This window comes from Lutra lutra, chromosome 1 (assembly GCF_902655055.1).
Source record: "Lutra lutra chromosome 1, mLutLut1.2, whole genome shotgun sequence".
NCBI classification, from domain to species: domain Eukaryota; kingdom Metazoa; phylum Chordata; class Mammalia; order Carnivora; family Mustelidae; genus Lutra; species Lutra lutra.
Genome location: NC_062278.1, coordinates 150,960,019 through 150,984,291, shown reverse-complemented (window position 1 = coordinate 150,984,291; position 24,273 = coordinate 150,960,019). Strand labels below are relative to the sequence as shown.

General features: G+C 46.2%; 2 protein-coding genes across 6 annotated transcripts; one reads left to right on the top strand and one right to left on the bottom strand.

The window, feature by feature from the left end:
* Positions 1 to 232: 232 nt before the first annotated feature.
* On the bottom strand, positions 233 to 3,539 carry LOC125105604 (5-beta-cholestane-3-alpha,7-alpha-diol 12-alpha-hydroxylase). The gene has a single exon (XM_047739218.1). It carries the CDS (start codon positions 3,386 to 3,388, stop codon positions 1,883 to 1,885), a length of 1,506 nt encoding a protein of 501 aa, XP_047595174.1. The 5' UTR covers positions 3,389 to 3,539; the 3' UTR covers positions 233 to 1,882.
* A 10,515-nt stretch (positions 3,540 to 14,054) lies between these two features.
* On the top strand, positions 14,055 to 22,106 carry ZNF662 (zinc finger protein 662). Of its 5 annotated transcripts, none has more exons than XM_047739186.1 (5): positions 14,055 to 14,408; positions 16,034 to 16,160; positions 16,837 to 16,950; positions 19,902 to 20,003; positions 21,057 to 22,106. In XM_047739186.1, the coding sequence occupies exons 1-5, from the start codon at positions 14,319 to 14,321 to the stop codon at positions 22,085 to 22,087; spliced, it is 1,464 nt and encodes a 487-aa protein (XP_047595142.1). In that variant the 5' UTR covers positions 14,055 to 14,318; the 3' UTR covers positions 22,088 to 22,106. The 5 variants fall into 5 exon arrangements, with proteins under 5 accessions (XP_047595142.1, XP_047595130.1, XP_047595150.1 ...); XM_047739174.1 differs by having other exon boundaries at positions 14,071 to 14,408; positions 16,834 to 16,950; XM_047739194.1 differs by having other exon boundaries at positions 14,071 to 14,717; positions 16,834 to 16,950.
* Positions 22,107 to 24,273: the final 2,167 nt, after the last annotated feature.

The window sequence follows — 24,273 nt, the reverse complement described above, 5'->3', positions numbered from 1 at the left end:
CTGCTTGGCTCCCCTTCTGCAGGACCCTTGGTTAGTCCCCACAGCATCTGCCCCTCCCCTCCGGGGCAGCTCAGCTCTGGCAGCCAGCAACACACTCTCACCCTCTCCCAGCCCTAGTAAGCATACCTGGCAATGGGACTGTCATCATTTCTTGTGCCAGAAAGCTGAGTGAGGCCAGGGAGGGAGAAGGAAATGATTTGAGGACACGAAGTAAAGTAGCTGAGGTGGAGTTGATTTTTTATCATTTAATTTCTATTTGGGGAATTGGGGATCAGAGAGGAAGTAATAAGACACTAAGCCCTATGAGCTCCAGTCTGGGGGAGGGAGCAGGACACAGAAATTGAAGGCACATAACAGATTTGCTGTGATGTAAACTGTGCTAGGGGAGCCTCAGGGGATGGAGTCCATTTCTGGCCAGAGGATGGGGTGGGGGAGATCCAGGAAGATTTCTACCCGTAGCTAATTGTTGGTCATTAAAGCAAGCAACTCTACAGACAGTTCCACTAGAGAAAGTTGGCAATGTTGAATTGTGCTAGATTGAAAATTTGGGGACCAACTGTGGCAAAGTTTAAATGTTAGGTGTGTGGAGGAGCCAGAAAAGTGAGAGAATGACAATCAGATGCAAAAGTTTTGGAGAAAGGGCAGGGTGAAGAGAGGGCCAGGCAGGCCTGGTGTGGAGAGATGCAGAGTGTTGAGCTATCACAGGGCAGTGGGGTGGGGAAAAGGGGTCAGTTTCAGAGACACTGCAAGGGCTTGAAGTGACAGAACTGGAGCCTGATTGTGGGTGAGAGCTGGGGAGGTGAGGATGTCATCTCTGTGTCTGTCTTGGGGGATAGATTGGTGGTGATGTCTTGAGGAGAGACAGACAGGGAAATCCAGAGAAGGACGTGGTTCAGGGCAGAGGTGGGGGACAGATGCTGAGTTCTATGTGAGCCAAACTGAGTCAGAGGGTCTGTGGGACCCCAGTGGGGAGGATGAGGGTCTGGAAGTCAGAGAGGTCTCCAAGGTCAGCAATGGTTGAGGAAACCAGAGGAGGGACTAGGATCACCCTGGGGTGGGGGTGTGGTGGGGGTGTGGAGGGTCCCCACGGAGTGGGGGCTCCTTGAATAACTCCCATTTAAAAGGCAACATGTCTCCAGACCTGCTCTATCCAATTCAGGAGCCACTAGCCACACATGGCTGTTGAGCACTTAGAATATGGCTGGTCTGACATGAGACGTGTTGCAAGGAGAAAAAGTACATGCCAGATTTTGAAGGTAACACAAGAAAAAGAAATGTAAAAATATTTCATTAATATTCTTATATTGATGACATACTGAAATGCTAATATTTTGGATATATTGGGCTAAGTTAAATATATCATAAACATGAACTTCACCTGTTTCTTTTTGCTTTTTTAAAAATGTGTCAACTAGGAAATTAAAAATTACACACATGGCTTGTCTTGTGTTGCTCTGGATGAATCTGAATTCCATAGGATGTGGAATAGGCATTGAGGAAAATAATACAGTGAGGTGGAAGGGTGGAAGGTAGCATCTGCACGGGAATATCATGGCTCACAATAACCCATTTCTCTACCGCAGGACTTGTCAAGTTAGGCATTCTTTCCAAAACTAAGTTTCCCCTAGATAGTTCCCCTTCCTGTGGACTTTGTATGAGAGGGGGGGTTGTGCAGAACCCACTCTGAGAGACGGTGATTTCAAAAGAGATTGATAAGCCTATCAAGTAGCTAGAGAAAAGCCAGAAAGCTAAGGAAGGCCACCTGGACAGAGGTAGGAGATCCCACAGAACCCGAGGGAAGGGGGGTGCTTCAGAAGGGCTGGAGGAGGTGGAGATCCCAAGGGAGGTCTGGAGGCCAGGCTCACATCCACCTTGTCAGGGCTCAGTCGATAGGTCGCAGGCGGTAACGGAAGCGCACCTCATGGCTGGGCTGCATGGTGCCAAAGCCCCAGCGGCGGGGTTCCACAGGTGGCACAGGTGTGTCAGGGTCCACGAGCTCCATGTCAAAGTACGTGACCATGAGCAGGACAAAGAGCTTCATCTCATTGATGGCCAAGAACCTTCCAGGGCAGATGGAGACACCTGAGCCCCAAGGCATGGTATAGTGGTGGATCTTCTTGCCGGCCTTGTAGAAGTCCACTTTGCGGCTACCATTGGAGTCGAGGAAGCGATCATACTTGAAGGCAGTGGGCTCTGGGTGGATGTCAGGATCCATGTGCACTGAAAGATAGGGGAAAAGGGCCACGGTGTCTCCACTTCGGAGCTGGTACTCTTGTCCGTTGGCCATCTTCAGGACGTGGTCACCGTGTACCACCCTCAGGAGGGTGGGTGCAGCCCCCAGCCGCAGCGTCTCCTCCATCACGCTGTCCAGCACTGGAGTTCGGTGCAGGATGCTGACATCAAAGTCGAAGGACTGCCTGGCCTTCAGCTTGGCCTCCCCCAGGACTTGGGTGGCCTCCTCCTTCACAGCCTGCATGGCTTCTGGGTGCTTTAGCAGGAACAAGAGTGCCCAGAAAGAGATCGGGCCCGTGTTCCCCTGGGAGGCCCAGAGCATCATGAAGTTGAACTTGTCCTGCATGGCTGGGGCTACTCCCTGCTCCCTCAGATACTGAAGCATGTAGGATATCCAGCTGCTGATGCCATTCTTTTCCAAGTTTTGCTGCACGGACAGCGCCTTGTAGAAGAGACGCTGGAGCCGGCCCACTTCTAGCCACTCCCGGGGCCCCAGTAAGGAATAAACAAACCTGGGGAACAAGCGGTCAAACTTGCGGAACTGGACAAACAACTCCTCGGCCTGTCGCAGGTCCTGCTCCTGGTCCTTTGTATAGCCGAATAAGCTCAGGTAGCCAGCCCTGAACAAGACGTTGTAGCAGAAGTGGAAGAGGCCGTCTTCACGCCAGCAACTAGCATCTGGACTCTGGCTCATGGGCCCCAGCATGACCAGGGACAGCCCATGCAGCATGCTTTTGTTGAGCTCTGCCAAGCCGTCCCCCATGAGGTATTTGGTGCTGGCTGAGTGTATCATCCGGTAGTCTCCTTGCATTGACTGGTACCCAAATACCTTTAGCACCAGTTTTTCCGCATACTCCACAAAGTCTAGTTTTCTCTGTGCGTCCTTGAGGATGGGGCCAAAGGAGAGGGGGTCCATGACAAAGGTAAAGTACTGGCCGCCTAGCTGCACTGTGAACACATCTCCATGCTTGGCCCACATGTGCTTCAGGAATTCAAACATATTCTTCCGGAAAGCCATGGCATGGCCCAGCCAGGGTATAGGGCCTTTATCCAGAGGGGGCTCCTGGGGCCTGCGTTGCCGGGGCAGCCCCAGCAGACACAGGAACCCCACGGTGAACACCAGCAGGGCTCCAAGCACGAGACCCCAGAGCACCATGCCTGTGCCCTTCCAGGTTAAGCTTTGGACACACTGTTCTCTGTGTGCCAGAGAGCTTTTAAGAGGCTGTGTCAAGTTAGGGATGAACAGGTCTGTCTGCCTGGACCTTGCCCTGTAGCTGTAAAACTATTAAATAACCCTGGGAGCAAAGTGTTCTCTTCGATTTAGCACTTGCTGCAACCTGGTGGGAGGAGGGGGTGGGACCAGAAGGAAGCCCAGAAAGAAGCCTCTGGTTATGGTCACAGTCCCCTCACCAGCTTTAGGCTTTGCTCTGATCTTTTCAGACTCAGCTCCAGCATAATGTCTACAAAGCTTTCTTGGATCCCACCCTACCCCCATGATTTACTGACCATTCATACCTTTATTTTCTCATGCATTTATTTATTCGTTAATTTATTAGATCATTCAGCAGAAATGCACCAAGCACTTATTAAGTTTCATATCTCTCCCTTCCTTATCTTTAAACGATCCATAGAGCCTCTGTTGGGGTCTGTTATCAAAGGAACAAGACTGAGACAAAGTGAAAGTTATGCAAAGCCTTATCCTATGCCAAGCATTAGAAGTTAGACTGACCAAGCAGGGCCGCCTCCGAAGACAGCGACCCCCTCCCGATCTCACAGGCTGGTTTTATAGGGCATGACCACAGACCCAAGGTATGTGGCTTCTATTGTTAAGGCATTTACTCCCGGAATCCATACCCAGAACCATACCAGGAACTGCGGGGGCATTTATTCCCAGAATGAAGTCCATGGATGTAAACAACAATATGGCTACCTAGGCAATATGGAGTTGCTCTGGCTAAGCAGGCCCTAATGGTAAACAGGTTTTAACATTAAACAGCCTCCCAGACTGGCAACTCTTCAAGCAGAGGTTCAGACTTCAGTCCCTGAGCCTGGGGCCTGGAGCCCTACTTCTGGCCCAGCTGGCTTGCACACTTCTCCAGCAAGGGCAGATGGGGAATCTTGCAATACAAAATGTTGGAGTTGATAAGGATTCAAACCAATTGCTTTATTTCATGATGAGGATGTAGGTTCAGAGTATAGTGGGGACTTTCTCTTACAACTGTCCTGGCTTCAGTGGGGGCAGTTGACCATTTTCTCCGGACCTCCTGGGAGGTGTCAGGCCAGGTCCCTGCCAGCACGCCCAAGAAGGAGAAAGCTGTGCCATTGACTCTAAAGCCATTGCTGAAATAATGTGAGGTTCAGACTCAATTCAAGCCATTCTGATAACCCCCAGGTTACTCTTTAACTTTCTAAGTGACCCACAAATAGGGACTTTGTTTCCTCAGATTTCCACATGCCCTCTATAGTGAGTTCCCTTTGTCTTGTGGAGCTCCCCTTTGTGGGGAGCTGGAAACGTCTATACTCTGCCTCCAGGAAGTCCTCTCTGGTTACCTGGGACAACCACAGCAAGTACTCAGTATCATCCACTCTCTTCTCGCTTAGAATCAGCGGTCAGAAATTGTGGGCCAACTTCCATGAGCTGAACTTTGCCCCCCAGCCTTTAACGGATCGCAGCATCACCTTACCTTCATTCTCACCTATATTTATTAAATCCCTCCTTCCTTGGAACAGACCCATGATATTTACCGCTCACTTAACTGCCAGAACTTCTGCTATAACCAAGCTCGAATCAGAGGGACACGGTCCCTGCTCTCTTGGAGTGTATGGTCTAGGGAAGGGGGAAATATATATTAGTTCCTAAACAAATACGTAATTACAATTGTGTTAAGTGCTCCATGGGAGAGGAGATCGGGAAGTGGGGTGGGGAAGTCAGGAAAGCCATACTGATTAGGTAGTGATTAAGTGGAGGCCCGGAGGAAGACAAAGCCAGGTCAGTGCGTGCTGCGTGCGGCGGTGGGGTAGACGTGGAGGTCGGGGAGCGCGCGGGACGTGCTGTTCAATGCAAGTAGCAGGCGGGTCCAAGGGACGGATGCATATCCATTCTGGCGCCAGCGTGACTGAGGGGCTCAGAGGAGGGGGAAACGTTTTCAGCGCAGCGCAGGCTCGGCCAGCTCAGGGTGAATTGGAGCTTGGACCTATCTCACAGCACTGAACTCTAGGGCCAGCTGGTCCAGTCCACTTGGAGCCACTGGGGGGCGGCCTGACGCAGGGGCAGTCCTTACTGGTTTTTAACCCGCCGGAGGCTCGCTTGCCCCGGGGAAATCGGCCCATGCGGCTGCCCGGCCAACCCTCCCGAGTGGCCAGCGACCCAGAGCGAACCCCAGGAGCCCCGCGGGACGCCTCAGCCTTCCCAACTAGGGCCGCAGCTCCGCAGGAGGGTGGCACAGAGCTACAAAGTGGAACTGAGAGGCTCGGGAGGACCATCGACACGCGGAGATGACCTCCGGGCGTGCTAGAGCGGGCGCGGGTTCGAGGGCCGGAAAGGCGGTGACGCACTTCCGCCCTTGCAGCCTCCGCGGCGGCGTCTCTACGTAGGTGCTGTGGAAAGTCGGCTGTGCGGAGGCGCCCTCTGTCCGTCGGTCGGCCAGTCTTATTTAGGCATTGTGTGTGTGTCTGTTTGCCTGCGGAGCTGTCAGTTTAAGGCCGTGGGCTGGGGGAGGGGCTGCGTCCTTCACTGCCACCGCAGCTGTTTCGGACGAGCGCGCTGAGCGTCACCGCACTGCGGACCGCATCCCTGAGAGTTCTCACCTACTAAGTCTGGCGGGAGCATTGTTTCGGCTGTCCTTAGACATTTTCTGTGCCCCTTTCCTGCACACCTCCTTTGCACACTCCGTGGGGAGCAGGTGGTGGTCGGCCGTGGTTTGAGTCCTGTAGACAGGGCTCAGGCGTGTCCCTGGTCCCTTCTGGTGTCTTCTCGTTACATATATGGCCCAGAATTTTGAGCAATTGTCCACCAATAGGAGGATTCCGTTTACCTGCTGTGGTTTCTATATTGGGGTTCTCCTTTGGGAGTTCTCTAGTCCAGCTGTACTGACTACCCCCTGCATCTTGTTTGCTCTTTGTTGCAGTGCTGAATGATACTGACTGCTCCCTTAGTGCATGCCACTTCCTGCCCACTGCCTCACCCCAGAACAGAAGAGAACGACAGTGCTGTTGGAGTGGAGATGCAGGAGGAGTTGTTTTACTCTGCTTTTAGAGCAAATAATAGCCTCATTTAATTTAGTGCTGGACTTATTTATGGCTTCCTTTACTTCCTAGCTTTCAAGGTTCCTTACTTTTCCATTCCTCCCTAGTTTTTTAAGGTTCTGCCTCTATGGTAGCTGGGTTCTTGACAGCCTAGCCCCAGGTTAATTATTTTACTCCTAGGCTGTATCACATATACCAGGTGACAGTGAAGTCAGTACAGAATTTAAAGGGCAGACTTGGGTTCTTGTTTCAACTTTGTCACCAGCTCATGACATGACTTAGGACAGTTCAGTTTACCTCTCTGGGCCTTACTGTTATGCTGTGTCAAACAGGAAGCTGAACTTGAGGTACTTGCCAGTATTGAGAAGCCATTATAAAGGTATTGGGTTGCAGCTTAGATATGAGCGAATATAGTGGGAGAAGATAGAGGGAAGGATGGGAATTGGGTTGATGGACCTTGAGCATCTATCCTATTCATGGCTCTGTACTGGTCATCCCCATTGTCACTGTAATCATCAGTCTTCTTTTTTTTTTAATTTATTTTTTTTAAGATTTTATTTATTTATTTGACAGACAGAGATCACAAGGAGGCAGAAAGGCAGGCAGAGAGAGAGAGAGGAGGAAGCAGGCTCCCCGCGGAGCAGAGAGCCCGATGCGGGACTCGACCCCAGAACCCTGAGATCATGACCTGAGCCGAAGGCAGAGGCTTAACCCACTGAGCCACCCAGGCACCCAATCATCAGTATTCTTATGCTGAGAATTTATCATGAGCCAAATTTATGCTAAATGCTTTACATGTATTAAGCAATCTAATCCTCACATCAATTTGTGGGGGATCCCCAAGACCACCCTCACATTCAGAGATTCACTAGAAGAACTAATGGGACTCGCATATAGTTGTACTCATGGCTGAGATTTATTACAGTGGTTTACTGAGGATATATAGCCAGATCATAAGGGAAAAAGACACACACATGGAGTCTGAAAGAATCCACATGGAAGCTTCCTAATGCTTTCTTCTTCAAAGAGGAAATCAAGAGAAATTAGAAAACACCTTGTGATGGATGAGAAAACCAACATACCTAAACTTATGGAATATAGTGAAAGCAGTGTTAAGAGGTAAAATTATAACTGTAAATGCTTACATTAAAAAGAATATCTCCAATCAATAATCTAAGTTTACACCTTAAGGAATTAGAAAAGAAGAGCAAGCCAAACCCAAAGCCAGCAGAAGGAAGGAGAGTGTAAAGATTAGAGCTGAGATACATGACATAGAGAATAGAAAAACAGAAAATCAGTGAAACCAAAACTGGTTATTTGAAAAGTTCAAAATAGACAAAACTTGAGCTAGATCAACTAAGAAAAAAAGGAGAGAAGATGCAAATAACTGAAGTCCGAAATGAAAGTGGAGACAAAACTATTGGCCTTACAGAGATAGGATTATACAAGAACGCTTTGAATAATTGTATGTCAACACTGTCAATAATTATACGTAAACAACTTAGATAACCTAGAAGAAATGGACAAATTCCCTGAAATACAAATTACCTAAACAGACTTAAGAAGAAATAGAAAATCTCAACAGAAATAATAAGTAAAGAGATTAAATCACTAATTAAAAGCCTCCAAACAAAGAGAAGTCCTAAACCAGATGGCTTCACTGGTGAAGTCTATCAAATATTTACTTTTTTAAGTTTATTTTTTTAGTAATCTCTACATGAGATTAGTAATCTCTAATGAGCCCCAATGTGGGGCTCTAACCCACAGTCCCAAGATCAAGAGTCAATCTACTATCAATAGTACCATGATACCAAAGTCAGATGAGAACATCACCTAAAAGAGTATTTCAGGCCAGTATCCCTTGTGAATTTAAATGTAAAAATCCTTGACAAAATATTAGCAAATCAAATCCAACAGCATATTAAAAGCATATAGTTTGGTTATTCACCATAACCAAATGGGTGTATATCAGAAGTATAAGGGTGATTGAACACAAAATCAATATAATACATTAATAGAATGAAAGAAAGAAACCTACATGATCAATCAATGCAGAAAATGGATTCGACAAAATTGAACATCCTTTCATAATAAAGTCTTTTAGAAAACTAGAAAGAGGGAAAGTTCCTTAACGTGATAAAGGGTGTTTATGAAAAAAACCATAGCTAATATCACATTCAATGGTGAAAAACTGAAAAGTTTCCCTTTAAAATCAGAAGGCCTGAGACAAGGATACCCACTTTCACTGCTGCTCTTCAAGTGTATACTAGAAGTTCTAGCCAGAGATATTAGATAAGAAATTAAAGATCCAAATTGGAAAGGAAGAGAGAAAACTATCTCTAGTTGCAGATAAAATGATCCTACATATAGAAAATCCCAAAGAATCCATAGGAGAACTACTAGCATTAATAAATTCAGCAAAGTTTCAGGATACAAGATCAACATAAAAATCAGCTGTGTTTCTATACACCAGCAATAAACAATCCAAAAAGGAAATTAAGACTCAGTTCCATTTACATTGACATCTAAAAGAGTTAAATACCGAGGAAAAAAATCTAGCCTAGTTGGTGAAAGACTTGTATGCTGAAAATACAAAACATTGCTGAAAGAAATTAGATTTACATAAATGGAAAGACATTCCATGTTCAGGGATGGGAAGGCAAAACATTAAGACGTTAATACTACCTAAAGTGATCTATAGATTCAACACAATCGATATAAAAATTCCAACAGGTTTTTTCACAGTATTGGAGAAGCTGATCCTCAAAATCATATGGAATTGCAAGGGGCCCCAAATAGCCAAAACAATCTTGAATAAAGTTGGGAGGTCCACTCCTCTTGACTTTGAAAAACTACAAAACTACAGTAAATAAAACATTATGGTACTAGCATAAGGATAGACATATAGACCAATGGACTAGAATAGAGTCCAGAAATAACCCTCACTTATATGATCAGTTGATTTTCAACAAGGATGTCAAGACCAAAAGGGAAAGAAAGCAATTTCGGTAAGTGATGGCGGGTGGTGGGGCGGCGGGGGGGGGGGGGGGGGGACTGGGTATCATTTGCAAAAGAATTACTTATACCACATCCAAAAATTAACTCAAAGTGTATCAAAGACCTAAACAAGTTCTAAAATTATGAAACTCTTAGAAGAAACCATTGAAGAAAATCTTTATGACATTGAATTTGACAACAATTTCAAGCGTATGACATCAAAATCACAAGCAACAAAAGAAAAATAGGTAACTTGGATTTCATCAAAATTAGCTGTACAAACCCCTAGCAGGATAAACCCAAAGAAATTCAAGACCAGACACAATGTAATCAAACTTCAAAATTCTAAGGACAAGGAAAAACATTTTGAAAGTATCTAGTGAGAGAAACAGTATATCACCTATAGAGAAACAATTCAGATGACCATGGATTTCTTAACAGAAACCATGAAAGTCATTTGCAAGTAGCACAAAATTTATCAAGTGATGAAAAAGAACTGTCAATTCAGAATTCTATGCCAATAACAATATCCTTTAGAAATGAAGGTAAAATCAACGTGCCCTCAAATGAAGGAAAATTAAGAGAAACTGTCATTAGTATACCTACCCTAAAATGATGGCTAAAGTTCTACAAACAGAAAATAAATAGTAAAAGCAGGACTCTTGGAAATCAATACAGAAAGAAGCATACAGACAAATGTATCTGGACTGCCAGCCACACAGTTGAGTGGCAAAGAAAACTGGAGCACTTAAGTCAGGGTACTGGACCTGGTGAATCCTGGCAAATAGACTGTATGGATTGCCCACCTTCATATGGAGAATACTCTTGGGCATGGACTATAGTAGAAACCCTTTCAAGATAAGTCACTACTATCTTCCACACAGCATATGGGGACAGTACTACTCAAGGATTCTTAGATGACCTATGTTACGTATTTAGCTTCCCCTAACACACCCAAAAAGATAATAGTGCTATTTTTATAGCTAAAAGTACCAACAGTGGAGAGTGACCTGGGACATTAGCTGGACCTTTCAACACCTGTATCAACTCCCAAGAAGGTGATATGAAGAGAGACTGTGCACTCTTAAAAACTGAAAAAGATAATTGGACACCCTGTCAAAAATGCTGTCAGTGGGGGCACCTGGGTGGCTCAGTGGGTTAAAGCCTCTGCCTTCAGCTCAGGTCATGATCCCAGGGTCCTGGGGTCGAGCCCCGCATCGGGCTCTCTGCTCAGCAGGGAGCCTGCTTCCCTTCCTCTCTCTCTCTACCTGCCTCTCTGCCTACTTGTGATCTCTGTCAAATAAATAAAATCTTTTAAAAAATGATGTCAGTGCTGTACAAATTAAGTTAATTTGGGCTCCACATGTGATAATTACGTAAAAGTACACCTCCTATTTAAGTATAATGTTTATTTATGAGGTTCAGGAGTGGGAGAAAGCCCTAACTGGCTACAGGAAACCCAGACTACATAATTTACCCTTATTGCTCTATTTTTTCCCCCTCCTATGCCTATCACTGGAAAACTGGACTGCTAGAATTTGCAAGTAGGATAAAAAGAGCTGGGATACTGAAACTTAGTTTATCTCCCCACCCAGCTATGCTTGCTGGATTTGGGCAATTATAGATAATGATTATAATGACCATGAATTAGGTGAAAACTCAGGTGTTGTTGGCATGACCCACATGTCAGAGGGTAGGAGATATTCTAAAATGTTCTAAATTATAGAAGAAAGGAACTTCTGAGCTAACCAAGGATGAGTCTAAGCCTATGGTGTGGGTGAGAAATGGAGAGGACAGGGAAAAGGTGAGAGACTAGTCATAATGGTCATATGGTTGTGGAAGAAGAGGGACAATCCTGGTTGGTAAGATTTAGACCCTGGGCCTGGGAAGTCAGGGACAGAGGGAGGGAGGGAGGGACCCTTACCCTCTTAGCTTTTGTCTGTACAACATCTGAGCAGCAACCCAGGCTTCCAACACCACCCTCAATTTTACAATTAGCCAACAAATAATCTCAATTTAAAAACTCAGAATCCTCCCAATAGCTACTGACTCCAGAAAAACAGTCTCAGCAAGAAACGACAGAATAAGATGAACTTCCTGGATATTGAAATTGTTCTCTTTAGGCTCATGCTGTTATTGTTGGACTTCTTGTACATTTTTCACAGACCACTGATTGTTCTAAATTCTCTAGCATGAATGGTAATGGACAATTGTACTGCCCTGGATTTTTTGCTGGCCAGTTTAGGAGGGGTATGGGTCATTGCCAGTATCTCTTGCCTCGTTTGAATTAATGACCTATTTAGCTGGATTGGCTTCGGATGAGGAGCCTGACTATGGTCCAATTTCCAGTGGGCCTGGTTATACCACTACATGTCACTATCGTGGTCATTTTTGGCTGAAGTTGCCTAAGACACATGGAATGTATTTGACCAAAGCCTCTATCAGTACAACTAATTAGAGTATCTGATAACCTATGTGGTAATTCATATTCCTGAGAATCTTTATGCGTAAACAGTTGGGAGGTCTTGTTGTAGGGGAATGGCTTCACCATGGTGTCCCGGCTAGTTTGCACATATGTAAGCCGTGCAGGCAAAAGCTTGAACAACAGCTACTCTGAGTCATGGCAGAACACCTTGTGATCCTTCTAGAACATGAGAGGATGAGAGGAGCTTTACAGGCTTTCAAACCCATCTCCCACTCCCTTCCCTATCTCTTGTGGGAGGTGATCAGGAGATAATTTCTCATTGCCTCTCAGATTCTGAAGAGGTATGAGGCTTTCTGGATATAACTACAGACTGTAACACTGTTTAGCTACAGTCTGAAATTGGCCCCTCACCAAGGATTCCTTGAGCCCCCTTTTGTTTTGGTGTCATTGTGTTTGGTGTGTGAGACAAGGATCTGGGACTGGAATGTTTGGATACTGGGATGGAGTCCCGCATCAGGCTCCCTGCTCCTTTTGCTGTTTACATAAGTAATACATTGTATGAATCTAAAAGCGACTTCTTGTATCTTTCCTGGTCAAATCAGTTAGGACAGGGCCCTGACCTTGCCTGCTGTTGTGTGTTTAACAGGAAGGAGAATGGAAAGAGTAGAAATATATGGTGAATATGGGTAAAAATAGACTATCTCCCCTTTAGTTTTGAACCAAAATGCTGGTCAGAACCATAAGAGACCTTCTTTCTGGTGGACCATGACTTAATAATCAGGCACCCGAGGGCTCCTTATACTGAGCTCAAACTCCCCCTGATTATTTTGTACTGAGCGCAGTTTTCTCCATCTTGTCCCTAAGAAGATCGTGGGAGGATTTGTTGTGTGCTCATCCTTTCTGTGATTTTTCCCAGGGTAAGACTCACTGCTTCCTTCTCAGTGCTCACAGACTATTCACTCCTGTCCTTTCAGGAGCTTCTTCAGGATCCTCTTAGAAACAAGCATGCAAACAAATCAGGAATCTCATCTGAAGTCTCCTTTGTTCTGTGATTTTTCACAGGTAAGGTATCTGTAAGCCCTTAATACCTGGGGACCGGACAGGAATCTGAGTCTCTGAACTGGAATTTCAGTGAAGCAGACATCTTCCTACTTTGTTCACCCCAAAAGACTATATATACAAATGGGAAATGGCCAGACCATATAGAAAAATAGAACTCCGACCCCTAGCCTGCAGCAATCAGTCCAGGAAGCCAAAAGGAACCCTGTGGCAATCAGCACCAAAGAGCCAGAATTTGATTAATATCCTCCCACCAACCACTCACATAAGGTGCCTTGTTTCTAGTGAGCAACCCCCCCCCCACCAAGCCAAGGATCTCCAATCAGAGCATACCTGAAGTCTCTCCCCACCCCACCTCCTCCCCTCTTCTCTCCTCTCCTCTTTTTTCTTTTTTTTTCTTTTCTCTCTCTCTCACTCTTTTTTTCCCCTTTTCTTCTCTTTTCAGCCATAAAGCTTTCCCACTTCTCTGCCGGGCTTAGTCTCTGTCAAATGCAAGTGATGGTGGTTGACTCCCTTGCTTATAGCAAGCTCTGAATAAATAGTCTTTGCTTGTTCTCATTTTGGCGGTCTTCTTTTATTTCTACAATTTCTTTTAAAGGTTTAACTTCCCGGCAAGCTGTGTGATGTTAGATAAGCCATTTCTTCTCTTTCTCCACCTGAAAAACTGGTTCAACATTTATTCATTCCTTTATTGGACAAGTATTCCTCAGCACTTAAAGAAACTGGGCCATAAGAGGGGCTAGACGTTGGGTAGATACCGAGGCACAAAGACGATCAAGGCCATTAGCTGCTCTCTGGGAATGTACAGCCCCGTCAAGGGATGGAGATCTATGAACAGGCATGTCAAGAGAAGCAAGTGCTCTTTCATACTAGCATCCATCCTACGAGCGCAGTGCAGTAGAGCAGAAGGGTGGTCAGTGGGAAGAGGAGGGCTGGGAAAGGATTCCCAGAGGAAGCCTTCTCCCCAACCGCCCGCTCCCCTGCATCCCCACAGCCGCGTCCCGAGGCAGCTAGCGTGTCTGGAAGAGCCGGACGCGCTCGGGGCTCCCTGTTTCTTTTTAGGGCAAGAAGGGAGGACCACAGAGACGTGGCGCCCTCCACCATCCTAGAGAAGCCAGAGTGGCAAGAGTGCAGCCGCCTGCACCTCTCCCGTGCGGAGCTCTGGCTCGCGAAAAGCGTGGGGAGCTGGCGCGGGGCTGACTCGCCTCGCCGGGCGTGGAGTGCGGAACGTGCGCGGCCGGCTGCTGGGCGCAAGGCCGCCCTATGGGACCCGCCTGAGTCCGGAGCGTCCCTCCCCAACCCTGGGCAGCCCCCGGTCTGGCCTGGCGCGCGCTCGCTTCCCGGGAGGGCGGCCTGGGCCATGGCGGCTGCGGCCCTGGCGATCGGGGACCCCTTCAGCCCTGCACTCGAGCTGCTACCGGGACAGCCCGCACCGGTCCGGGCACGCCCGGTGAGTGCGGGGCCGGCGCCACGAAGCTGGCTCGGCTCTGCCCCGGGCTCTAGGCCCACAATGAGGGGCGGAGGGGGCAGTGCGGCGACCGGGAAATCGGGGTCCAGCCCAGTGTGGAGGGGCCGGAGGAACAGGCAGGGAGCAGAACGGATTCGACATCCCCCAGACTGACGCCAGCAGGGAAAACACGTGCAGCTGCACAGGCGGGAGCCAAGCACTGGGGCAGAGGTGTTCACAGAGCGCTGTGCGCCGTGATGCATGTCCAGCATTTCCATGTCCCTGGTTTTTACAGAGCTGGTTATGTTTGAGGTGGGTCTCGGGATGAATCTGAGTTTGCCGGTCCCAGAGGGAGGAACTGCATCTCCAGGCAGGGGGAGCTGCAGGTGCAAGGACACAGATCTGGGCAAGGCAGGGGTTTGGGTTCGTGACAGGTGACAGGCTAGGGGATGGGGGGGGGGTGGCGGTGCAGGAGATGATTCTTGGCAGGTGAGCGGGGCCTCTGAACAGTCAGTGGAATTGCCCATCTTGGGTCTAGGCAGAAAGCTGACAGCTTTCTTGAGTAAAACCCTTGCTCCCTGACCATGCAGAGGATTTGGGTGTTTTGAGGTGGGGCAAGGGTGAACCAGCCAGTCTTTGAGCCCTGGGGTGCTGGGTGAGTCGCTGTGCTGACTTTGTAAGGCAAGGACCTACGTGAAATGCAGCAGTATCAGCCTCTCAGTAGTGTGGAGATCGACATCCCGAATGAGGCAGCGGCTTGGAATTAGAAGCCTTGATGGCTCTTCATTAGTCCTGCTTGTGTTTCTTAAGGAAGAAGGTAAGAAAAAGTGCAGAAGCTTGGGCTCCCAGAGATACAGGAAAAGGGGGGCATTGAGACTGAGAAGTGAGGAAGAGAGTAGGGTGCCACGTTTGAGAGAACGTGCTGGAGTGGCAGAGTGCAGGGAATCAAGTCAGAGTGTGGATCTCCAGAGCAGCCTGGGTATTCTGAGGTGCCTTTAGCTGCCTCTGTGGCCCATGACAGTGAGGGCGAGGGAGAGAAGAGAAAGAGCCTTACATAGGGGCACCAGGGTGGCTGGAGTGAGGCTAGAAGGCAGTGTGGCCCAGGAGAGAACAGCTGGAGAGGCAAACAGCCCTGAATTCTGTCTCCATTCTGGAACTTTGGGGGCAGTGATTCTCTGAGCCTGTTTCTTCTATAAAAGGAATCTGATCCACTCCTCATAGGCTGTGAGGCATATACAAAGTTTAATATAGGTAAAGTGCCTGCCAAAGGCTCAGTCAATAGATGGTAGTTGTACTTCTTATCAAGGGTTGACGACCTCTGACAGAGGGCCTGCTGTGGGAAAGGAGGGTACCTAGAGTCCAGATCGTTGTTTGGGCCACAAGGATGAAAAGGGAAAACTTGCAGAGACTCAGGAAAAAGAAGAAAGGATGAAGAGACATGAAAAATTGATGGCTGATCCCTTGTATCTTTGTAAGTAGGTGTGCCAATTGGAAGAGAGTTCCGGAGACCTTCAGAATCCAGAAACTCGACTGGCATCCCTTCCAGTACTTCTTAGTGCCTGGTCTACCCCTTACTCCAGGCCTGGGTCTGGGATTGTTCTAGGGCATTTAAACACATGTTGTTTCAGGAGTTAGTGACCTTCGAGGATGTGGCCGTCTACTTCTCTGAGAACGAGTGGACAAGCCTGGCCCCCACTCAGAGGGTCCTGTACAGGGATGTGATGCTGGAGAATTATGGGGCTGTGGCTTCCCTGGGTAAGGATTTTATTTTTGGACTCTGCTTCTGCCCTTCAGAGTTTCCTGGCTCCTTCTGCCTTAGAAGCTGAGGAGTCTTTGATAACCCCCACCTGAGTGGCAACCTCGGAACCTCGGATTCTTAATGACCCAGCCTCAGTGGTTGCTGGGAAGTGGGAAGTCCTGGTATACATTTGAGCCTCATATCAGACTTTCTTGTCCCAGGGTGAGAGCTGCCTGACTCCCAGCTGGGGGTAGAGTAGAAAAAGAGCAGATTCCTGGTGTCCCAGTAATGCCCCACCAGATTCCTGGTGCCCCACCAAGTGCTCAGTTTCCCACCTGCTCCGTCTGGGAGATCGAACCCAGTACCAAGCGCCCTCATGCAGATGTCTGAACTTGAGAGCTGTAAGAGAGGGAGAGAACAAGAAAGCTCAATCTCAATGAGTGGAGTCATCCATGTGCTTACTCAGACTGTTATTGAGCACCTCTTACTCTAATTCCTGACCTTTGTAAGTCTCCTGCTCCCCCGCTCCGCCCCCCAGTCTCTGGTCCCTTCCCCTGGACTTCCTTTTCTTGCTCTCCCTAGTTAATTCCCTTCTTTCCCCTCTGCCCCTGGAGAAAAAGCCTGGGAGGAGCCCTGGGATTGCTCTCTGTCACCCCACTCACCTGCCTGTCCCATTTCCTTCCCTGAAAGCAGCATTTCCATTTCCTAAACCGGCTCTGATTTCCCAGCTGGAACGAGGGGAAGCACCCTGGTGCAAAGCTCCTCAGGGAGCTCTGGATGGAGAGGGCCCGAGGGGCATCTCCTCAGGTGAGTGAGGACAGGTGCCAGTCATCTGGCCAATTCCATTGTCTTGATCTTTAAAATGTAATCAGTATGCATTCTCTTAACCTAGTGCTTTAGACACCAGTGGAATTCCTTTTTTTTTTTTTTTTTTTGTCTTCTTTTTCTGTGCTCCCACGATTTTCCAGCTCCTTGAGTCTGTTTATTATTCACCCTGGCTCCTCTTCATTCACCTGTTTGGCCTTGAACCCATCTCCACTGTTCTTCTCATGGCCTCCATTCATCTGTTCTCCCTGACTTTGCTGTTGACACACTGGGCTGGCCTTTCTACATTCTCCACCTCCTTATAGTCTTCCAGCAGAAGATTCCAACTGCCCTTTTGTGGTGTCATGCCCCTCTTTATCATTATAAATCAAGAAGGCCCTGAGCCTTATAGTTCCAATTCAGGGGTTTCTGGTGGGCAAAGCCCTGGCATTCCTTTCGGCCCAACACAGGGCTTTCCTGTTCCTAATTTCCTAGTGACAACTGTGTCCCCTTTTTGCCTCCCTGGCCCTGTTCCATCTTCTTCCTGCAGAAACTCTTCTGTGGGCACATGGAACTTGAGCTGTACCTTCAACTTCCCCATTCTCTGCTGTGTCTGGCAGTCTTTCCATATTAGGATGTTTTTGATTGCAAGTAACAACCCAATTCAGATTGGCTTAAACAAAAAAAGGGAATTTACTGTTTCATGTAAATAGGAAGTTCATAGGTAAGGTGCAGGTACACCTTGATCCAAGTTTCAGTCTCTGCTCTTTTATATCTCCTTGTATGTTGGCTTTGTCTACAGTCTGGCTCCTCTTGTGGTTGTAAGATGACTGGTAGTTATATATACACTATGGAGTATTATGCCTCCATCAGAAAGGATGAACACCCAACTTTTGTATCAACATGGACGGAACTGGAAGAGATTATGCTGAGTGAAATAAGTCAAGCAGAGAGAGTCAATTATCATATGGTTTCACTTATTTGTGGAGCATAACAAATAACATGGAGGACATAGGGAGATGGAGAGGAGAAGGGAGTTGAGGGAAATTGGAAGGGGAGGTGAACCATGAGACTATGGACTCTGAAAAACAATCTGAGGGTTTTGAAGGGGCGGTGGGGGTGGGAGGTTGGGGGAGCCAGGTGATGGGTATTATGGAGGGCACGTATTGCATGGAGCACTGGGTGTGGTGCATAAACAATGAATTCTGTTATGCTGAAAAGAAATTAAAAAAAAAAAGAAATAGTACATAAAAAAAAAAAAAAGATGACTGGTAGTTGTAACCAAGGCTCTGCTTCTTCATACCTAGGAAGAGAAATAGGGCAGGCCTTCCTCAGGCCTTTGCGATGTACCATCTTAAGTCTTACGGCAACTCTAAACCAATCTCTGTGGCCAGAGAAGCATGCACTGATGGTCTTGGCCTGGACTGCCAGTTTCTGAAACTATCTCTCTTGGAGTGAGTGGGATAGGTTAACTCACTTGACTTAGACCAGTGAGGGCTACACTAGAAACTGCAGTTGGGACCACTCCCCTCCAAAGGGCATGGCTACTCCATAATGGTGGGGATGACGGGAGGGGGGTGGTTGGTGGTGGTGGTAGATTGGATGTAGAGAGACAACTGTAGTGTCCTATGCCTTCTCTCAGGATCTCAGTGCTTACTCTGCTACCACCCATGGGAATTTCCCATCTTGGATCTAGGCAGAAAGCTGACAGCTTTCTTGAGTAAAACCCTTGCTCCCTGACCTGTAGAAAACTTCCTTTGAGTACATGCCCCTATTCGAAGTCCATTTTCGGGCTTCGAAAATGGGGACACACAGTCCTTGGCTTCTGCAATATAGAAGGCGGTCATTTGGAGAGTGAGGAATTGTTCTGTTTTTTTTTTGTTGTTGTTGTTGTTTTTTTAAGAGGCTTTGGATGGGAGTTCCAAAGAGACAAATCTTAGCTAAGCCTAAAGAAAAGTTTATTGGCTTGGACCTTTGCTATTAGAAGTGTCTGTCATTAGAATAAGAAGTAACTTCTGGAAATGGCTGAGTGAGGCTTTAGGGCCATGTCTAATGCGTGCCATAGAGAGACCGACCCATAGTTGGCCCTTTGTAGAAAGAGAAGGTGTTGGGGTCCGTTATCGAACGAGACTGAGACAAAGAATTATGCAAAGCCTTATTCTATGCCAAGCATTAGAAGTTAGACTGACTGGCCAGGGGAACGAGACTGAGACAAAGTGAAAGTTATGTGAAGCTTTATTCTATGCCAAGCATTAGAAGTCAGACTGACCAGCCAGGGCCGCCTCCGAAGAGAGCGACCCCCTCCCAATCTCACAGGCTGGTTTTATAGGGCATAACTGCAGACCCAAGGTACGTGGCTTCTATTGTTAAGGCGTTTACTCCCAGAATTGATACCCAGAACCATACCAGGAACTAGGGGGGGCGCTTATTCCCGGAATGAAGTCCGTGGATGTAAACAACAATATGGCTACCTAGGCAATATGGAGTTGCTCTGGCTAAGCAGGCACTAATGGTTAAAAAGGTTTTAACATTAAATTGGCCCTAACAAAGGCAATATAGATAAGTGGATAGAGAGGGAGGAAGCTAAAGGACTGTGGCTTCCCAACATAGCCTCAGGAACTACTCTTTGCAATTCCATCCCATCCTGGTTGTTTTCTATGTCAGTTGGCTTTTGCCTTCTAGGGGAGGTAAAGAAGAGAACTTGTCTCTCCTATTTCTTCTTGACATTTAAAAATGAGTGATTCATTTTCATGTTCTGGGAAACTGATGGAATCCCAGCTTCGATGTGCACCTGTTTTCTATCCTTTATATTGTTCTCCTCAAGTTTTAGGTCACCTGTGTACCAGTCTCTCCACCCACCTTCATTCTCCCTTACCACTTCCATCTCTGCTCCTTTCCTAACGTGCCCCAATCTTCTGACTGAGCCAGCCTTATTTATATCTTGACCCTGGCAGGATGTCCATTTCTAAAGCCTGCTGGGATCTCCCATCTTGAGCAGGTGGAAGAGCCATTGAACCTGAAACCGCAAGGAGAGGGTCCAAGCCTAATCTGTACTGGTAAGTGAGGGAAACAAATGCTTTCCTCCCAGGCACATGTTTTCCACTGTCTTTCTTTGTAAACTGTTAAAATTCCATTTTACTGTTTATGTTCTAAATAAAAATCCCTTGAGAAATCCCCAAGTCAACCATTTAATGAAGAGCAAAGTTAAACTCTAAACTTCAGGTTTCACTTGGACATGATCAATTAGTTCGGGTGGGTCTTGGGTCTTAGACTCTAACAGAACAGATGGTCTACTGGCTGCTATGGTCAACCAAAATTTTAAAAGTAAATGCTGTATTTTAATCATTCTGTTAGTTTTTAGGGATCAGAGAGCAAGTAATGTATGGCCCCTCTCTTGCAGGGCCTCACAGTCTAATGGTACATTCTACATATACATATACATTAATATGTATACATATATATAAATGTATAATTTACATAAACGTATACATACATATACATATGCATAAATGTATAGTTACAGTAAAGTCCGATGCTGTAACAGAGGTATAACCAAAGCACTGTGGGAACAAAGAGGAGGCAGTTTTTGCCTGAAGTAGTTTGGGGAAGCGCTTTTCATGGTGGAACTGGGAACTGGATTGAATGAGAAGACCATATTTCCTTTTAGTGTTAACCAGTATGAGGAAGATTCTCCCTGTTGCTTCCCCCTGTGTGTGACAAGTTCAGGTTCCCCAGGTATACCACAAGGATTTGTTATTTCTGAACAGGTCCTCTGTCCTGAACCCTGGCCTTCTCATGTTAGAAACCAGACTACCTAGAAGAAATTCTGACTTGTCTCCCTTAGATTCAACTCATCTATTTCTGGAGAGCTCCCCTGTTGCTTGGGAATCATAGCCCTCAGGGACTCTGTCTAGTTTTTGCCTTACTGTGGCATACACTTTGGTTACTTTCTGTATGATATCGCTGTTGTGCCATTTTCAGCTAGAGCAGGGCTGCTGAGACACAGGGGTGGCAGTTGGAGTGAAATGGACACATTAGTACCACTTGGTGACCTTACTTGCTCTGTCCTGGGTAATGATGACATTTGCAGCTTTGATTTCTTCTTTCAGAGAGTGTGTTGAAGAGTGAGAAAGAAGATTTTGCTCTGAAGGAGGAACATTGTGAGGAGGCAAAGGACCACATGGTGGTATCACGCAGACCTCGGTGGTATGGTTCCCAGGAATTCTGGTTTGGAAAAACCTGTGAGGAGTTAAAAAGCAGGTTAGGGAGATGGTCTGACTACTCAAATGGGAGAAGTGTGGAGAACACTGCAAATGACATTATAGAAGTGATTGTCAAAGATGAGATGGTGTCAGGAGAAGATAGTTCGGAAAACATTGATGTGAATACCCACCTTGTTATCCGTCAGAAAATTCTCAGTCAGCAGGTGTTCTATATATGTGAAGAATGTGGCAAGTGTTTTGATCAAAATGAAGACTTTGACCAACATCAGAGAATTCATAATGGAGAGAAGGTCTATGGATGTAAGGAATGTGGGAAGACATTCAGTTTTAGATCACATTGCATTGCACATCAGAGAATTCACACCGGGGTGAAACCCTATGTGTGTCAACAATGTGCTAAAGCCTTTGTTTGGAAATCAAACCTGATTCGGCACCAGAGAATACATACCGGAGAGAAACCCTTTGAATGTAAGGAATGTGGGAAGGGCTTTAGTCAGAACACAAGCCTTACACAACATCAGCGAATCCATACTGGGGAGAAACCATATACATGTAAGGAATGTGGGAAAAGCTTTACTCGGAACCCAGCCCTACTTCGACATCAGAGAATCCACACTGGGGAGAAGCCTTATGAATGCAAGGACTGTGGGAAAGGCTTCATGTGGAACTCCGATCTTGCTCAGCACCAGAGAGTCCACACGGGGGAGAAGCCCCATGAATGTACAGACTGTGGGAAAAGCTTTATCTGCAAGGCACACCTTATCCGACATCAGAGAATCCATACTGGGGAAAGACCCTATAAATGTAATGACTGCGGGAAGGCCTTCAGTCAGAATTCCGTTCTGATTAAGCACCAGAGGCGCCATGCTAGAGAGAAACCCTGCAATTGTCTAACCTCTCATTTTCTTGAACATTAGCAAACACATAATAGCGGTACTTGTTTGTAATTCTTACGCACCAGGAACTCAGGAGACAAAACGAGGTGGTTGTCCACAGTTTGTTTTAACTCTAGTCACCAGTATTATCTTGCCCCTTCTGAACAGATTCCCCTTGATCTAGCAAGACTGGTCGTCCTGTTCTACCACGTTCATGCTAGGCAAATTTTAGTTGAGTGTCTGCTCTGTGAGATACTATGCTAACCACTTTACATACAATCTTTAGTTTCTCTTAATCCTGTTCAGGTGGGTACTCCTCATTTTACAAACGAGAAGTCTGGGGTTGAAAGAAGTTATAAAACTCATTCAAGGTCACTTAGCTAATGTGTTATGGAATTGAGATTGGAAGCAGGTCTACCTGACTCTAGATTTACTGTTCTTTATTTGTGCACATTTCTGCTTCTGCTCATTTCTATTTGCTCAAGTTTCCCTAGGCTAAAAATTTCCCTTCCTCATCTAAGACCCAGCTCTGTCAGCCAAACAGATCTCTCTTCCTCTTCTACTTGTCATCAGTACTGTCCAAATTGGTATTTCACTATGTGCTGTCTTAGATTCTAATGTCTTATGTAAGTCCAGCTAAATGGCTCTTTGAGGACCAACACTGTATTTCTTTTATGTTTTTCAAATTTTGAAACGTATTTATTTTCAACTAGCTATAACATGCTCATGATAAAAAAAAAGTTGAAATAGTTCAAAAAGGTGTTTAATGAAAAGTAAATCTCCCAGTCTACCTTCTCAGAGACAGCCACTTTTACTGTTTTTGTGTGTTCCTGGATGTATTCTTTTTATATACAAGTACTCAGCTTTCATAAGTCTACCTCACTGAAAACCATATTTGCTGTAGATGACAGTGCAGTTACATTGCCAACTCCAGAACTTTCTTTCTTCCTCTGAGGTTGTGGTCCACCTTGAGGTCACCAAGGTAACTTAAGGAAAGTAGTGGAGGGTAGTCTGAGATGTGTAGTCTTGAGAGACCTGATTCCTCTTGTGTTAGAAGATAGCATTGTGGAAAATGTAGACTTTTGTTTTGTTTTCATAAAAATGTGTATAGCTACAACCCTTCTCATTGTTCCACTATCCCAGATGCCTTTCTAGGCTTTCCCTTCTATTGTCATGATATCTCACATTCCAGAGTAAGCTGGAGCTTCTGGTAGTAAGCTACTGACTTAGAGAAACAAAGGCCCTATTCAGAGAAGAGTGCTGGCCAAAACAGATGAAACGTACATTCCAGACTTCACCTTTAGAGGCATTTTTCAGTTTGCACTTTGCCTCTGCTCATTAGGCATTCCACTTTAGAAGCTCCCTACCAGGTAATATTACAATTGTTGACTAAGGAGCAAGGAAGAGAAGCCAGAGGCTGGCTTGGACTAAACTAATACTTCCTCAAAATTACAAAGATACTATCTGATTGCTGAAGCCTAAAACCATGTAGTAAGGAGAACTTGGCTTAGCATAGTCCATTTAGGGTAACCTCTAATAAGCATTGAAACTTTAGTACTACACAGAACCAAGGAATGGAAATGAGTGATGTGAACAGGCATTTGGGGTAAGTTTATTAGGCAAATATCACTGAGTACCTGCTTATATGCAAAGCACTGTGCTAGGTGCTGCATGAACAATGGTAAGGCAGACCTGCTTCCTGCCTTTCTGGAACATTCATCTAGTGAGAAAGACCAAACAACAACAAAAATATCAAGTAATTTATTAAAAAATTGCTAAGTGTTATGGAGGAAATGAATGCTACAGAGAGAGGGAATGATGGAGAGGGAGCCTCTTTATATAAATGGTCAGGGAAGGCCTAGCCTAAGAGGTCATATTAAAGCTAAATCAGAATGAGAAGAAGGCACATGTATCAAGAATGGGAATAACAGCAGGCAGAGGGAACTGCTCTGTAGACTCTGATGTGTGAAGGGTTTGGTATGTTCAAGAAACCAAAAGTTTTGGGCTATAACATAATGATCAAGAGTAGGAGAGGCATAAGTTAGATTTGTAGACACAGGTGGACCAGATCATTAAATTCCATCCTAAGTGAAAGGCCATTAAAGAGTATTCAGTGGAGGAATGACATGTTGGATTCACATTTTAGGATGATTGCTGACTGATAAGTAGCCAATGGTCTGTAGAGGGAGGAAAGTGAAAGGAGACCATGTTGGAGATGGCTAGCAATC

Coding starts and splice junctions, on each gene's coding strand:
- LOC125105604 (XM_047739218.1), bottom strand. CDS start 3,388: ATGGTGCTCTGGGGTCTCGTGCTTGGAGCCCTGCTGGTGTTCACCGTG.
- ZNF662 (XM_047739174.1), top strand. CDS start 14,319: ATGGCGGCTGCGGCCCTGGCGATCGGGGACCCCTTCAGCCCTGCACTC. Junction 16,161..16,833: donor TGGGGCTGTGGCTTCCCTGG/GTAAGGATTTTA, acceptor CTTCCCTGAAAG/CAGCATTTCCATTTCCTAAA. Junction 16,951..19,901: donor CCCGAGGGGCATCTCCTCAG/GTGAGTGAGGAC, acceptor TGACCCTGGCAG/GATGTCCATTTCTAAAGCCT.